General features: G+C 48.1%; 2 protein-coding genes across 2 annotated transcripts; one reads left to right on the forward strand and one right to left on the reverse strand.

Annotated features, from left to right (window-relative positions):
* Positions 1-2,254: 2,254 nt before the first annotated feature.
* DENR (density regulated re-initiation and release factor) lies at positions 2,255-9,464 on the reverse strand. The gene is made up of 8 exons (XM_051634212.1): positions 9,230-9,464; positions 8,353-8,467; positions 7,011-7,030; positions 6,649-6,733; positions 5,933-6,019; positions 4,362-4,478; positions 3,205-3,344; positions 2,255-2,532 (listed from the first exon to the last, which is right to left on the reverse strand). The coding sequence occupies exons 2-8, from the start codon at positions 8,456-8,458 to the stop codon at positions 2,488-2,490; spliced, it is 600 nt and encodes a 199-aa protein (XP_051490172.1). The 5' UTR covers positions 8,459-8,467; positions 9,230-9,464; the 3' UTR covers positions 2,255-2,487.
* Positions 9,465-9,475: 11 nt separating this feature from the next.
* On the forward strand, positions 9,476-13,944 carry GPN3 (GPN-loop GTPase 3). Its single transcript, XM_051634195.1, has 8 exons — positions 9,476-9,592; positions 9,712-9,820; positions 9,892-10,059; positions 10,472-10,596; positions 11,232-11,347; positions 11,755-11,851; positions 12,859-12,987; positions 13,673-13,944. The coding sequence occupies exons 1-8, from the start codon at positions 9,545-9,547 to the stop codon at positions 13,733-13,735; spliced, it is 855 nt and encodes a 284-aa protein (XP_051490155.1). The 5' UTR covers positions 9,476-9,544; the 3' UTR covers positions 13,736-13,944.
* Positions 13,945-14,859: the final 915 nt, after the last annotated feature.

Here is a 14,859-nt window from a genome sequence, read left to right on the forward strand (position 1 = left end):
CTATCATTGAAGGGTCTAAGCACCTGAAAGTAATTAAAAGACCTGGGTCTCATCCTTTATACACGCAGAACTTACTGTTACTAACTTGCATCCTTCTGCTAAAGTCAGTATCTTTTGCTGGTCGTCTTCCCAGGCTAGAAGGTGCCCCTGATGCAACCACCCCAGGAGCTCCTTATCACCACCTTTCAGTTCTGCAGTCAGCAGCTGGAGCTCTTGCCTCTGCTCCTGAAGGGTGCTGTTCTCTAAGCTTAGGGGTAAGATCCTGTAACAGGGAACACATGGAACACATCCCAACAGAAATAAATGGCAGATCCTCTGATAATAAGCTCGAGGTTTTAATGTAGGTTAAAATGTTTGTATTATAACCGAGAACATTCCAGAAAGCGCCTCATGCCTGCGGTACCACCCCATGGCCATTGACGGAAACCCCTGCAGGCACAACGAGCACTTTCATGCTGCAAACAGCGCGCTGGTTGTTAACTGCTCCTTCATGCTTTACCTGGGGTCAAGCAGAACGTGGCAGTGGTTGGTTCACAGGGGCCCGGGGGGGATTACAGGCACTGCTGACGAGTTGTGACCGTCACGTTCCCCACGGAGGCGGCTCTGATTTAAGCCCCCCCAGCGCGGCAGGCCCGGCGCGCAGAGGCCGCCAAGGGCCGAGCGAGGCGGGGGCGCGGCCCACGGGCCTGAGGAGCGGCCTGAGCGCCCCCCGCCCCTGGGCCGGCCTGCAGCTCCCTCGTATCCTCCCGCACGGCGGGGCCGCCATCCCTCTGAGGGCCCTCCCCCATTCCCGAGGCCTCCCCCCATTCCCGGGGCCCCCCCTCATTCCCGGGGCCTCCCCCCATCCCTGGGCCTTCCCCCCTGCCCCGCCCCGGCCCCGCCGCCCCCTCAGCCCTGAGGCCCCGCCCCCCCCCGCCCGCTGATTGGCTGCTTCGGGTGGTGGGAGGGGTCAAAGCTCCGCCCCCTTCTCGGCGCTGCTGCCGCGGGTTCGAGTCCCGCGCCCGGCCCGGGCCGCGCTGCGCCGTCGGGGCTGGAGGCACCGGGAAAACGGGACGGCAGCGGGGGAATCCCCGTCCTGCAGGGCCCAGGTCACACTGAGCTGATGGCGATGATCCCTGGAGCCCCAGAGCAGCGGTGTGCAGCGTGGGGACGCCCAGCCCGGCCGCCACGGGGCTGCTGCCCCCTGTCCCGCAGCCTCCGGCCCCGCAGCCTCCCGCCCCGCAGCCTCCTGCCCCGCAGCCTCCCGCCCCGCTGCCTCCCGCCCCGCAGCCTCCCAACCCGCTGCGGATCAGGGCTGAGATGGTAAAAGTGCCGGGAGGGCGTGTTTTCGTTCCCACCGGGGCCCTTCCTCCCGCTGCCCCTGCCCTGGTGCCCTTGAGAAGCAGAGAAACATTTGCCTCCCACGCCGAGGAGCTGAGGAATTTGTGGGTCGGGTGATTTGAGAAAAAAAGCCACCGGCTTTCCCTGAGGTCACCTCTAGGGAGAGGTTCCTGTTCCTGGCCCACTGAGGTGGCCGATGCCTCAGGGAAACACTGGCCCCTGACAAGCAACGGGCTTTAATGATTTCTGGTTGTAAAGCCCATGAAAAATCTTATGAATAATAATAAAACCAAGATTTCTAGTCACCTGAAGGGCTCCCTCCCTGTTTTTAAAAGACACACAGAACACCCCCCCCATTAAGGTGATGCAACTTCCAGCACTTTTTCTACCCCAAAATAACGGGGACATCCTGGCGTGGCAGTTGAGCATCCCTGCCCAGGCAGCACCCCCAAATTCTGGCTGCTTCCTCCCCCTCCAAAAAAAAGGCTGCCAAAGGGGTTAAAGATGACAGAGCTTTCTATGGCTAAATGCAATTTACATAACTCATGCAGCATTTAGGGGCCCCTGCCTTTATTCCAGCTAAGCCAGCATCAGCTTCCTTAGGAAAATATCATAGAATGGTGAAAGTTGGAAGGGACCCTAAAGATCACTTGGCCTTGTTGAACTTCATGAGGCTGGGATGGGCCCACCTCTCCAGCCTGTCCAGGTCCCTCTGGGTGGCATCAACTCCACCAGACAGCTTGGTATGGTCAGCAAAGCTGAGTCCCACAGCCCACGTCTCCAACAAAGATGTCACAGAGGTAAACAAGAGGCAGGAGTTTCTGTACATCAGCCAGAAGGGGCAGCAGATGTAAAATTAGCTTTTAATGACTTAAATGATCAATTTTCTTGTAAGGCTGTTTGAGGAATGTAACTGTAAGGAAACCAGAAACTGTTCAGTGAGGAACAGTAATTTTATTTAACCTACTTCATGCATAAGCATGATAGAATCCCAGTTTAACTTTGGCAAATATCACAACAAAAAACCCAAGCAGCCTATACAGAACAGGGGAGATGACAAGGATCTGGGTGCTCCATGGTTTCCCTGCAGAGCAAATGGATTTAGATGCCTCACTTTGGCTACATCACTTATAACCATGTAATTAAATAAAGGTAAGACTTCCGCTGTCACTTCTTGACTTCTCCAAGATCTTCAATGCTATCATCATCCACCTAGGAATAAAAGAAAAAGGCCAAAACGCAGCATATTCAGTGTATTTTCTTATGTTTCACTCATTATTCACCACTGCACATGTAATGAAGTGTGGGAGAAGTACAAGGCACCATCTGAGATTCTCTGCTGGAAATTCTACACAGCCAAGCCCAGAGGGCTCTGGATAAAGACAGGCCTGGAATTCTTTCCAAAAGAACTGTAATCAGGAAATACCAGAACAAGGGGAGAGTCAAAGGAAGCACCTGTGATTACAGCAATGCAACCAAACCACTCAACCATCAACATTTCAGTCCAACCCAAAATCAGCTCATCTCTTCTTCTAAAGCACAAGTGGTTTTGTTTCTTTGTTTGGGCTTTCTTGAATGTAGCAATATTTAAAGAGAGTTTTAAAATAGGATGGCAATGGAATGCTTGGGCATTCACCCTTGAGGAACAGTCACAAAGACACAGCTGTCTGCCAGCTGGACTGACTCTGACCTGCCTTCCTCACTGCAGCAGCACTGCACATGCAGGGAATTCCTGTTTCTTGGACAATGGAACCAACATCTGACTGGGAGTTTAATCACTCCTTAACCTCATCATTCAACGAGGGAAAGATGAAACCCCTTTTACAAAGCCATTAGAAAGTAATTGTGGAACAGCAGAGTTTTGTCAGGAAAAGGGTTTCTTACCTCAGGCCACTTCTCCTGGATGACATCAATAATGTCATCTGTGAAATCCCCCTGAATGATGATTTCATCTTCTCCTGTTACTGAGGCACCACAGGAAAATTTCTGAGCAAAAAACCTTTGTGCTTCTTTCAGATCAATTTCTGTTGATGGGAAAAATGAGCAATTGAAGTTCTGTCATTTCATACAAGTGTTTTCTCAAGTTTAAAACCAAAATCTTGTTTTAACAGTCGAAGAACTAATGGCAGCTCATAGTTAAAGCTTTGCTACAGTCTCCATTGAAAGCAAAACCCTGTTGTTCACATACAAAACAACTGACTCTACAAATCCAGCAAACTATTCCCAGCAGAACTGCTGAATGTCCCCAACACAGGCTGTTTGTGCAGGGCTACACTGCACACACCCAGCAGGAAAAAAAACATGCAGGTCTGATTAAAAAGCCCTTCCAGTTCTGAGCAAATTCCACAATTACTGATCAAGTTTTTTTCCAGAAGTGCTTCAGTATCTTCCTTTCAGGAACGTGTCCCAACAATTGTTGAGATTGGCTTCCAGCACAAAGCTGCACATCCAGTTTGGACCAGGCTGGTGCATCTCACTGATCCCACAAGAACACCCATGACACTCTCATGCAGGAAATATGCAATAGATCTTGTTCATACAACCAAGGTTAAAACTTGCCTTTTTAACAGAATTTGTGATCACTGTGTGAAGTAAGATGATGTTACAGACACAAACACCAGGGGGCTGTTTGCAGCTGAACCAAAGCTATGAACAGCACTGGGAGTGCTCTTTGGTACTGATTTAAATGACTGCTCTACTGGAAGGGCAATTAAAGCCTTATTTAATCAGTCTCAATAACAGGTAAGATTAATAGTCATAGAATCATAGAATGGTTTGGGTTGGAAAGGACCTTAAAGATCATCTGGATCCAACCTCCCTGCCATGGGCAGGGACACCTCCCACCAGCCCAGGCTGCTCCAAGCCCCATCCAACCTGCCCTTCAACACTGCCAGGGATGGGGCAGCCACAGCTTCCCTGGGCAGCCTGGGCCAAGGTTTCACCACCCTCACCATTTCCTGCAGCTCAGCCAGCTGGGCACACCTTTTTTCACACAGGACAGCTAAACCCAACAAAAAGCACAAAACCACAAGCCAACTCACCAAACGTTGCAAGGCCACACACTCTTGTGACGTATTTTTTCTTTGCTCTAGGAATTTTAGCTATTGTGACTTTCTGTGGTACAGTCTTCTTTTTCTGTTTTATCTGACCTCTTCCACCTTTAACACAGAGCACAAGGTTTCATCATTAGTCAGATGACATCACACTTACAGAAAGCTAACTGCCAACCTGCCACATCATCTAACACCCTCTTTCTTCTGTTTCTAAGCCAACCTGAGGGAACACGTCACATATCAGGCATTTATTAGTCTGAGCAAAGCATGCAAAAGAGATATTCTGCTCATTAGGATTCTTCAAGTCAGATTAGGATCTTGGTTAACTTTGTACACAGTCATCAAGTTACTCCAGGATAACCAGTTTCATGTTCTCCAGCCTTCTCAGCAGGAAAACCTGAAGAATGTAGGACAAGCAAACTAACCCCTTGTGCCACTTCTTTTTCTAATTGCTAGAAATTTCTATCTGGTAATTTAAGACAGTAAATTTATTTGTAAATTTCCAGTGTCTTGAGTGTTTTTCCTCACCCTCTGTTACACTCCATCTTGAACCACCACACTCCAAATCTGCCTGAAACTTTAGATTCTAGGAGAAAAATCTCTAAATATTTAAAACACTGTTCTTTTTAGAAACAAAATCCAGACTAGAAACTAATCATACCACCCCACACAATAAATTAATGCTGAAAGAAAATGGCCTGAAGTCTCTGGGAAAAGCATCCAAGTTACAGAATGTGAATTACAGGATTAGGTCAGCCTACTGACCAGGTAAATGTAACTGGTTAGCAAGACACAAAAATAAAACATCTGCAGGGATATGTGGCTAAAATCTGAACCTTCCTGGGTTATTAACCATAATTTCTGAAGCACCACAGGCACAACTGACACTGCACAGGCAAATCCATTCTGATCAATGGTGGAAAGTATGTGAATGAACTAAAAATAACTCCAGAGATAGAACAGTGTGTTTGAATTGTTTCATGTATTTTTGTATCTTCCAAAGTTGGTTTTTGACTGATGTTTTTTCAGCATTATTGCTGGGGAGAGACATGGCTGTTACTGGAGACACAGGTGATAGTGTGGAAAGCATAAAACCAAATCCTGTTCTGTGAATTACAGAGGGAGGGAATTTAAAAAGGCAAAAGCAGTGCCAGGAGGCATGAGCAGAGGAAAGCTGTCTTCCTTCTACTCTGCAAGCAACCTACAACCTGCTGTTAAACAGGGCACCAATAAGTACTCTGAGAGGCTTGCCAGCTGGTTTGAGGTTGAGAAGAATTACTCCCTGAATAAGTGGAAAAGCAGTGACAGGAACCAGGGGACACAGGATGCAGGGCACCTCTCCACTTGCTATTCCTGCCATCCAATCCTTCCAGCAGCAAATATCCCTGCCCCAACTCTGCTGCCACTGAAGACAGACATTCAGTATCTTTTCTGCAGTCCAAAGGTAGCTAACAACCCAAACAGAAGGAATTTGTGCCACAGTCCAGACCTGCAGGTGAGGAAGGAATGCCCCAAACTGCTCATCATACCAGTACCACAAGCAACTATTTAGACCTTGCCTCTCTTTTGCTTCTTCTTCTCTTCTTCTTCTCCTCCTGCAGTTCCTTGGCCTTCTCCAACCCCAGCTTCCTGCTTAGGTGAGTTTTCTTGACATCCATCAGAAAGGGGTGGGGAGGAGAAAGAGAACAAAGTGAGTGGTCAGACAACCACAGCCTCCCAGGAAGGGGCAGTGAGGTGCAGTGACCCTCTGCTGAATCCATAAACCCTTTGCTGAAGGGCTGCAGCCCCTTGACCAACCAGCATGATGACACCTTCATTAGAGCACTTATGCAAATGAGGCTGCAGAAAAGCCTTAGCTCAAAGATACAATTACAACCTCAATATAGTCTCTTAATGCGGTTTTCACAGAGAGACAGAAATTAGTGTAAATTTTGAGATTTCAAAGGCAAATCAACAAGTTCCCCACTATTAATGGCATTTCCTCCAGTCGACTGGAGAGACACAAGAACCAATCAACTGACTTTGATGGGGGTTACAGGAGGAACCTTAAAAAAGCCCAAACATTATTACTGCAACTTCATTTTTTTTTTCATTTATTCAGTGTTTTCTGACATTATCAAACATATTTTCACAGCATCCAAAAGCATGGTAGGTTCCTAGGAAAATTAGGAAGCTTCACACTTGGTAGAGCAGGAAAAGAGAAGAGGATCAGACAAGCCCCAAGATTTCTGATTGTGTCTAAGGGCACATACCAGAAAATAGAGAAGATTCTTACCTACTGTAAGTTTTGCAAACTCATCTGGAAAATTCTTTTCTAACCATTGTCTGCATTTAGTGACATCAGGCATGTACTCACAGTACTGGGGGAAAAGGGGATGGGAATGTTGTTAGCAGAGGAACTCCAAAATACACCACAAACCCCCCCAAATGTCCTTGCTGTTCAGCTCAGCCCTTTCTCCTGAAGAGGACTGAGCATGAACACTGTAATAGCACAAAAGGCTCAACAGGAGAGGGTCTGCTGAAGCCCAGAACTGCCACAAGGAAAAAAATGCCAGAAAATATGAGAAAAATAATCATCACAGTCAGGAATCACAGGACAGAAAGGAGGAACTTGGACAACAACAAAAAATAACTCACCTCTGTTGGCAAGGAGCAGACTGGAGAAAGAGAGGGAAAAAAAACAGATTACAAGCAGAAGTTCTCCATGTCCAGCCTTAGCATTCAATTCAAAATGGTATTTTAAAAGTAGGGATGAGTTCTGACATCATAACTTCTGGTTATGAGCAGACATTGACTCAAAAGGATTCTTTCTACCACTCCACAGTTTAATTTTATTCTGGTTAGTCCTTTGCTCAGACACTTTGGGTTAGGATGGAACCATCACAGGCAGAGCAGCCAGGCAGCGAGGGAAGGGAGGTGCCTGCAGCTTTGGGAAAAGTTACAGAAAGAAACACCAGTTCTACCAAAGACAGAACATCTACCTAATAAATCACCAGGTGATCTGCTTAGCTTTCCTTCTTCCATGAGCTGCCAATGTCCAGAAGAGGGACTCAGCCCCAGAGCAAACCCAAACCAACCCTGCAGGCTTGGACACACAGTGGGGGTTCCTTCCTAAGCCCCTGACACTGTGTTCAAGCCCACACCAAAGTACCATACCTATCTAAAATATGTACCTGTCAAGATCATTTACTTCCCTTGACATTTAACCCACATAACTACAAACACAATGAGCAAAGGATAATTCTAAACAGTGCAATGATTACTGTAATGATTTCTGAAGTCATTTCTTCTTGTCATACTAATGCTCAGAGGCCTTTTCTGTGCTGGAGGATTTACTGGCTTTCTGCAGGAAGGTGTTTCTGCTCAACAGCTCACAAGCTGAGCACCACTCCCATTAATCCCACTTTTCCACACTGAGCTGGTGTGGAAAACCTGCACCTCCCAGAGGAAGAGAGACTTCACCACAAAGGCTCTAGACAAAGCACAGAACATGAGCTGTTTCAGAAGGATGAGCAGAGAGGTCAAGCTGCCCATGGTCCACATTCTCACTTAAAATATCACAGAATCATTAAGGTTGGAAGGGACCTTAAAGATCATCAAGCTCCAACCCCCCTGCCATTAGCAGGGAACCCACCACTAGATCAGGTTGCACAAAACCTTGTCCAACCTGGCCTTAAAAACATCCAGGGATGGGGCATCAACAGCCTCCCTGGGCAACCCACTCCAGTTCCTCACCACCCTTACAGTGAAGAATTTCTTCCTAACATCTAACCTAAATCTCCCCTCTTTCAGTTTAAAACCATCACCCCTCGTCCTATCACTATCTTCCCTGATGAGCAGCCCCTCCCCAGCTTTCCTGGAGCCCTTTCAGGCACTGGAAGGCTGCTGACCAAAAGAAAATCTCCACTTCTCTCATTCTCCCATCCTGGGCTGCCCTCACAGGGTAAGAATTGTGGACAACTGCCCCTTCAGCACTTGCCTCCACAGTAGAGAACCCGGAGAGGATAGTCAGCATCTGACCTGGCACTGCTCCTCACGTCTCCTCTGCAGTCAGGGACCACAGGCTCAGCTACCTCTGTGGCCATGTCCCACACCTGGAGGCCACAGAACAAAAGAATCAGGATCTCAGTTCTGGGTTAAAGTTATTCACATCTTCCCCACTTCAACAAGAACCACAGAGACTGACAAATCCCCCAGAGAAAATGGGTATGATTGTAAGAAAAGCAGGAGAGGGCAGGGAGGGAAAAACAGGAGCCAAGAACTAAAGAAATAATATGAGGAACAGGGCTGCAAAAGATACTAGGAAATACAGAATTCTAGCAGATAAGAGGGGGAAAAAAAAAAGCCAAAGTGCCACAAAATGCACTGTAAAATGAAGGTCTGTGAGAACATGTGGGGTTCCAGAATAGCCTGGGTTAAGGAACAACAGTATATGAACAGTAACTGCACTGGGGGAGCAAGGGGAGGTCCTGCCAGAGAACTAGCAGAGAAAAGGGTCGTTGAGATGAGTGTCTGGAGCTACAGCTCATCCTGGGGCACCGGTGAAACAAAACCCCAAGCACCATCAAAGCTGCAATCCAAACAGCCCGCTCACACCGGTAACCGTGGCTGACGTTCCTGCGTTTTCAGGCGAGGGGCTTAGAAAACGGGAGTCAAAGGGAAAGGGGTTTGCAGAGGGCAAGAAGCGCCCCAGGGCGGCGGGAGAGGGCGGGGATGTCTGCGAAGACTCAGGACGTTGTGCCCGGGCAGCGAGCGCAGGGAGCTGGGGGGAAGTGCCGGGGGGCCCGGGGAGGGACGGCGGGACACCCGCGGAGACCCGGCGGGGCGCGGGGCGGGGGGGACGGGGGCGCCGGTACCTGCGGGGGGAAGGCGGCAGCGGGCGGGGGCGCCGGGCGGGCACCGGCTGCCTGAGGCCCCGAGGCCGAGGGGGTGGCGGCGGGGGCCGCGGCGTTACCGGGACGGGCCCGGGACAGGCCCTGGGGCCGCGGCGGCTGCTCCGGTGGCGGCGGGTCCCGGCACGCGCGCCCGCCCAGCGCCGCCGTCTCGCGAGAGCCGCGCGCAGCGTGACGGAGCGAGGTCGGAGCCCGCCGTACGGCGGAACCCCCGGGTCACGTGAGCCAGCGAGCTACGGCGCGCCGGAGCGGCCAAGCGGCGCCGTCCTGCCCGCCGCCATGCCCCGGTACGCGCAGCTGGTGATGGGCCCGGCGGGCAGCGGGAAGGTGAGGCGGGGCGGGCGGGGGCGGCGGGGCGGGGCGGGCGGCCCCAGACGGGCCCTGACGGCCCCTGACGGGCCCTGACGGCCCCTGACGGGCCCTGACGGCGTGTGTGTGCCCCGCAGAGCACGTACTGCTCCGCCGTGGTGCAGCACTGCGAGGCGCTGGGCCGCGCCGTGCAGGTGGTGAACCTGGACCCGGCGGCCGAGCTCTTCAGCTACCCCGTGCTGGCAGGTGAGCGGCGGGGGGGCCCGGGCTCCCGCGGGCGGCGGGGCGGCAACCGGCGGGTGCCTCTGTTGTTGCAGACATCCGCGAGCTGATAGAAGTGGAGGATGTGATGGAGGACGAGTCCCTGCGGTTCGGCCCCAACGGCGGCCTGGTGTTCTGCATGGAGTACTTCGCCAACAACTTCAGCTGGCTGGAGGAGAGCCTGGGGCACGTGGAGGATGACTACCTGCTGTTCGATTGCCCCGGTAAGCAGCTGCCGGTGGTTTGGAGCATTCTCTGTAAGCAGGGTCGCAGGCACAGCCCTTCCCCGAGCTGGCCGTGGTGCTTCTGCAGCAGGGGTGTCCGAGTCCCCCCCAGATGTTTCACCTTCATCCCTGGGTGACCGAGGTGACTGCACTGGTGTTTGATAGCATCATAGCGTGTGGAGATGCTGTGCCAGCTGCTAATAAACACTAATTTGGGGGGCAAGGGAGGGGAAAACACCCCTTTCATTCCTTTCCACTTCACCAGTATAGGCTCACCCTCACACAGAACTGTCTGAGAAGACAGGACGTTGCCCTTGCTTTCATTCCTGTTCAGTGCAACACCCACTTCATGCAGCTGATCCCTGTGAACTGTTCCCCCGAGCTTCAGCCTCACTAATTCCATGTGTCCCAGGTCAGATCGAGCTGTACACACACCTGCCTGTGATGAAGCAGCTGGTGGAGCAGCTCCAGCAGTGGGAATTCCGCGTCTGTGGAGTTTTTCTTGTGGATTCTCAGTTTATGGTGGAATCTTTTAAGGTATCCGTGTGAAACGTGTTGGGATTGATCTGGGTAAAGAAGAGGGAGCTGAGCAGCGTGGGGAGCTGGGTTAGTTTAGCCCAGGGGAAGGAATGTGGAGCTGGGGGAGATCAGGTGGCTGCCTCCAGCTGCTGCAGACACAGGCTGCAGCAGAGAAACTTCCAGTTGGATGTAAAGAGAAGCTGCACTGCAGGAGTGGTCAGACTGGCACAGGGAGATCGTGTCCTGTAAAACCCCCGAGCAGCCTGGTCTGACTGGGAATCTGGCTCTGCTTTCAGCCCTGGCATGGAACAGGTCACCTCAAAATGTCCCTTCCCACCTAAATTCCTCTGTGATTCCCCAGGAGCTTCCTCAGATCTGGAGAGGGCGCAGGCTGCTTTCCCTATCTAGCAGTCTGAATCCTGAGATGGGCTTTGAGTTTTGTGATGGCCTTTGCAGTGGCAGATCCAGATTTAAGGCTCTGGAAATCAGATGGCAGATGGGAGGCTCCACCCCTCCCTTTCCCAACAGAGATAAGGGCTTCCCACCCAGCATGATGGCCACATGTTCCCTAGATGTGGTTTGTGCTGGAGAGTCCTGCATGTTTGTATTGTGGGTTTCTGTACTTAACCACATCATTGTTTATATTCCTAAAGTTTATCTCTGGAATTCTGGCAGCCCTCAGTGCAATGATATCTTTAGAGATCCCACAGATTAACATCATGACAAAAATGGATTTGCTGAGCAAGAAAGCCAAGAAGGAAATAGAAAAGTAAGTTCCAAAAAATGACTTTATGTAGTGTAATATCTTCAGGTAAACTTCACTCAAAATTCAGTCTGATGTTCCCACCAGAGCTGATCAGGCTTTTGATGCTGAACATCCTGAATTACTCATGTGTTACTTCTACATTTGTGCTAAAATGACAAAATTCAAGTTTTTCCCCTGTGGTCTTCCTCAAAACTTGTGTTGAGTACACAAGTATATTAGCAAAAATGCTTCAGTTATTTCTACTAGCAATTGTCATCATCATAATTTAAAAAATGTTTTAAGTTCTCCTGAAACTAAGTTAGTTTGTTCAGGTTACACAGTGATGGTTTTGTAGCTACATAAAAGCACAGTCTCATTTGCTCTGTGGCCAAGGATTCTTTTCATGTTAACAGTGAGTTTGTTTCTCCCAGGTACTTGGATCCAGACATGTATTCCATGATTGAAGATTCTACAAGTATATTGAAAAGCAAAAGGTTTCAGAAGCTGACTCAATCAATATGTGGATTGGTAGGTGTATTGCTTTCTTAGCTGGTACTTTAAATTCAATCACAGAATCATGGAATGGTGACTGTTGGAAGGGACCTTAAAGATCATCAGGTCCCAACCCCCCTGCCCTGAGCAGGGACACATCCCACCAGACCAGGCTGCACAAGCCCCATCCAACCTGCCCTTGAACACCTCCAGGGAGGGGGCAGCCACATCTTCCCTGGGGAACCTGTTCCAGCACTTTCCTACCCTCATGGTGAAGAATTTCTTCCTGATGTCTAACCTAAATCTCCCTCTTGCAGTTTAAAACCATTACCCCTTGTCCTATCACTGCTCTCCCTGGTGAAAAGCCCCTTCCCAGCTTTCCTGGAGCCCCTTCAGGCACTGGAAGGTGCTCTAAGGTCTCCCTAGAGCCTTCTCTCGAGGCTGAACAGCCTCAGCTCCCTCAGCCTGTCTCCGGAGCAGAGCTGCTCCAGCCCTTGTGGCCCTTCTCTGGACCCTGTCCAACAGCTCCATGTCTCTCCTGTGCTGAGGGCTCCAGAGCTGGACACAGCACTCCAGGTGGGGTCTCAGCAGAGCAGAGCATCCAGTGTTTACAAGCCATATTGTGTCTGCTGATTTCATTACTGTTGTAGGCACTGTAGGGACTGTGATAATCCCAACCCCTTCATCCCAAAGCCTTGGATTCACCAACCAGGCTTATTGACAAAGCCAGGATCTAAAAGATTCTCATTTTACTTTTTGCCTATTTTAACTCATTTTTAAAAAAATTATATTTTTTTCAGGTTAGTTTAAGATTCTTGATGCACTTTCTGTGAATTCTGTTCTATTGGCCATTTTGGGCACCAGCTTTATCTGCTGGTCAGGACTTCAGCCTGCCAGCCAGGGGGGAGCTGGTGCTGGTCTGCCATGTCAGGAGCCCAGAGAGCAAGACCTGAGTTTGCTCTAAGGAGGTGGTTTGGGCTGCTGTGAGTGGGAATCATCTTCCTGCTTTTTCCCCCCTAACCTGCTCTGAATCCCTTCTCCAGATTGATGACTACGGGATGGTTCGATTCCTGCCTTTTGATCGCTCTGATGAGGAGAGTATCAACATAGTCCTGCAGCACATAGACTTCACCATCCAGTATGGAGAGGACCTTGAATTTAAAGAACCAAAGGTGAGGTGCTTCTGTCTGGTGATGACAAATGTAAAAGACCCATCATGTAAGTTGAATATTAACATGTTCTTTGCGAATAAATGACTGCTTCAGCATGGGTCAAAGTGAGCCACGTTTAGTCTTTCAGGGACAATGTTTATTGTCCTCCCTGACAAAGTGAAATTGTTTAATGCCATCTTGCAAATGCAGACTGAACTGCTGTGCTTGAAGGGTCTGCTTTGGTTTTGAAGAATAATTTAATCTTAAACTTTCAAGGTCAGAAAGGACCACTAAGATCACATCCTAATGACTGTTCAAAATCCCCTGATAATTCCTGCATTGACCCCCTTGGTTTTATATGATGCAGATTAGGGATAAATTCTGTCCTGTAAAATACAGAAGACTGCTGTCTTAAAATCTGTCCCAGGCCCTGTCCAGTTTTATTATTATTAATCCTAATTATTACATTTTTCAGTTCAGTTTTATACTCTTTGAATAGGCAAAATACCTGGATCCAGATTTTGACCTGTACAGTTTTGATAGCTCCAGAAACAAATTGTCAGTAGTTTTGCTGCATGGTTTATGGAACCATATTAGAGATTGTTCCTGTTGTGGTTTCTAAAATAAAGCATCAAAGAACAGACAATGCACAACAGCCTCTAAGGAAAAGTCCGAGTTTGACCATTTTTTGTTTTGCTTTTGGCAGGAATGTGAAGAGGATAAATCTGCTCTTGTGGATGAATACTTCCAAGATCGTGTGGATGAGTAAAAACCAGATGTTCAAAAATGGGAGGAAAACACCTTGCTTGTGTAAAAAATAAAAATTAACATAAAAAAAAGAAAAAAGTAAAGAAAAATGAAAAAAAAAAACCCTTCACACAAACCTACTTGATGTTTTATCTGTAAAATAACTAAAGTGTATAGTGAAAAGTGATCTATATGAGCTCATAACTATTTTAATAAACATTTTTTATTCTACCTGTGTGTGTTATAAAATACACAGATTAGCATTAGTACATGTACAAACTCTCCACATAGGGATGTATCTCATTTAAGCATAGGAAAACCTGAAAAATTTTAATAATTTAATTTAATAATTTGCCAAAGAGGCAAAGCTGAATACAAGTGTGTTGTTATAAATATTTCTCTCCAGTACTGAGTAGTTAGTTTCACTATTATAGGAGAGAAAAAACTGGTTTAAAGGGTGAAAATAGTACTTGATGAACTGAACATACATTAGGTGAAGAGATGACCAGCAAGTCCCAGGGGACATCTGGTAAGTGGATGCTCTCTCCCCCTTCTTGGAAAAGTGTTTCCCATTCACTTTGGAAGACCCCAGATTTTAAACCTTTTTAAAAGCTATTTTTTGTACAACATCCACTTTTTAAGTGCTTTATAGATCTCTAGCATCTTAAGCACAGCACAACCCTTCAATAAAATCAGCTTAAACAGAATTCAGTGATGGTCTTGTGCAATCATGTTACAAACAGTTAATGAAGAAGTCAGCAACAAATAAGCTTTTGTCCCCCTGAATAAATAACTTGTTCTACTCTGGATGTGTTGTCCCTGGATGGTAGAATGTGTTGCTTTCAGAGAAGTAAAACTTTCACACGTTGTCTTCAAAAGTAACTAAAAACATGTAAAAATGTCCCTGGAATTTTTCAGGCAAATAACATTAATTGTGGAATTAGGTGTAGCTGCTGTTGGTATCAGGCAGTAATTCAAGCCCTATGGGAAAATGTACTGCTGAGTTTACCTCTTGTTTATAGTTCTTTTATACACACAGACTGTTCCTGGGTTCTCTCAAGTGTTTCAAAATGTCTTTTATTGCTTCTCTTAAAATCTCTTTGTCCAATTTATTAGCTACATTCAGCTGAACTTTGGGATGTTTTT

The sequence above is a fragment of the Apus apus genome, chromosome 16 (assembly GCF_020740795.1).
Source record: "Apus apus isolate bApuApu2 chromosome 16, bApuApu2.pri.cur, whole genome shotgun sequence".
Taxonomy (NCBI): Eukaryota; Metazoa; Chordata; class Aves; order Apodiformes; family Apodidae; genus Apus; species Apus apus.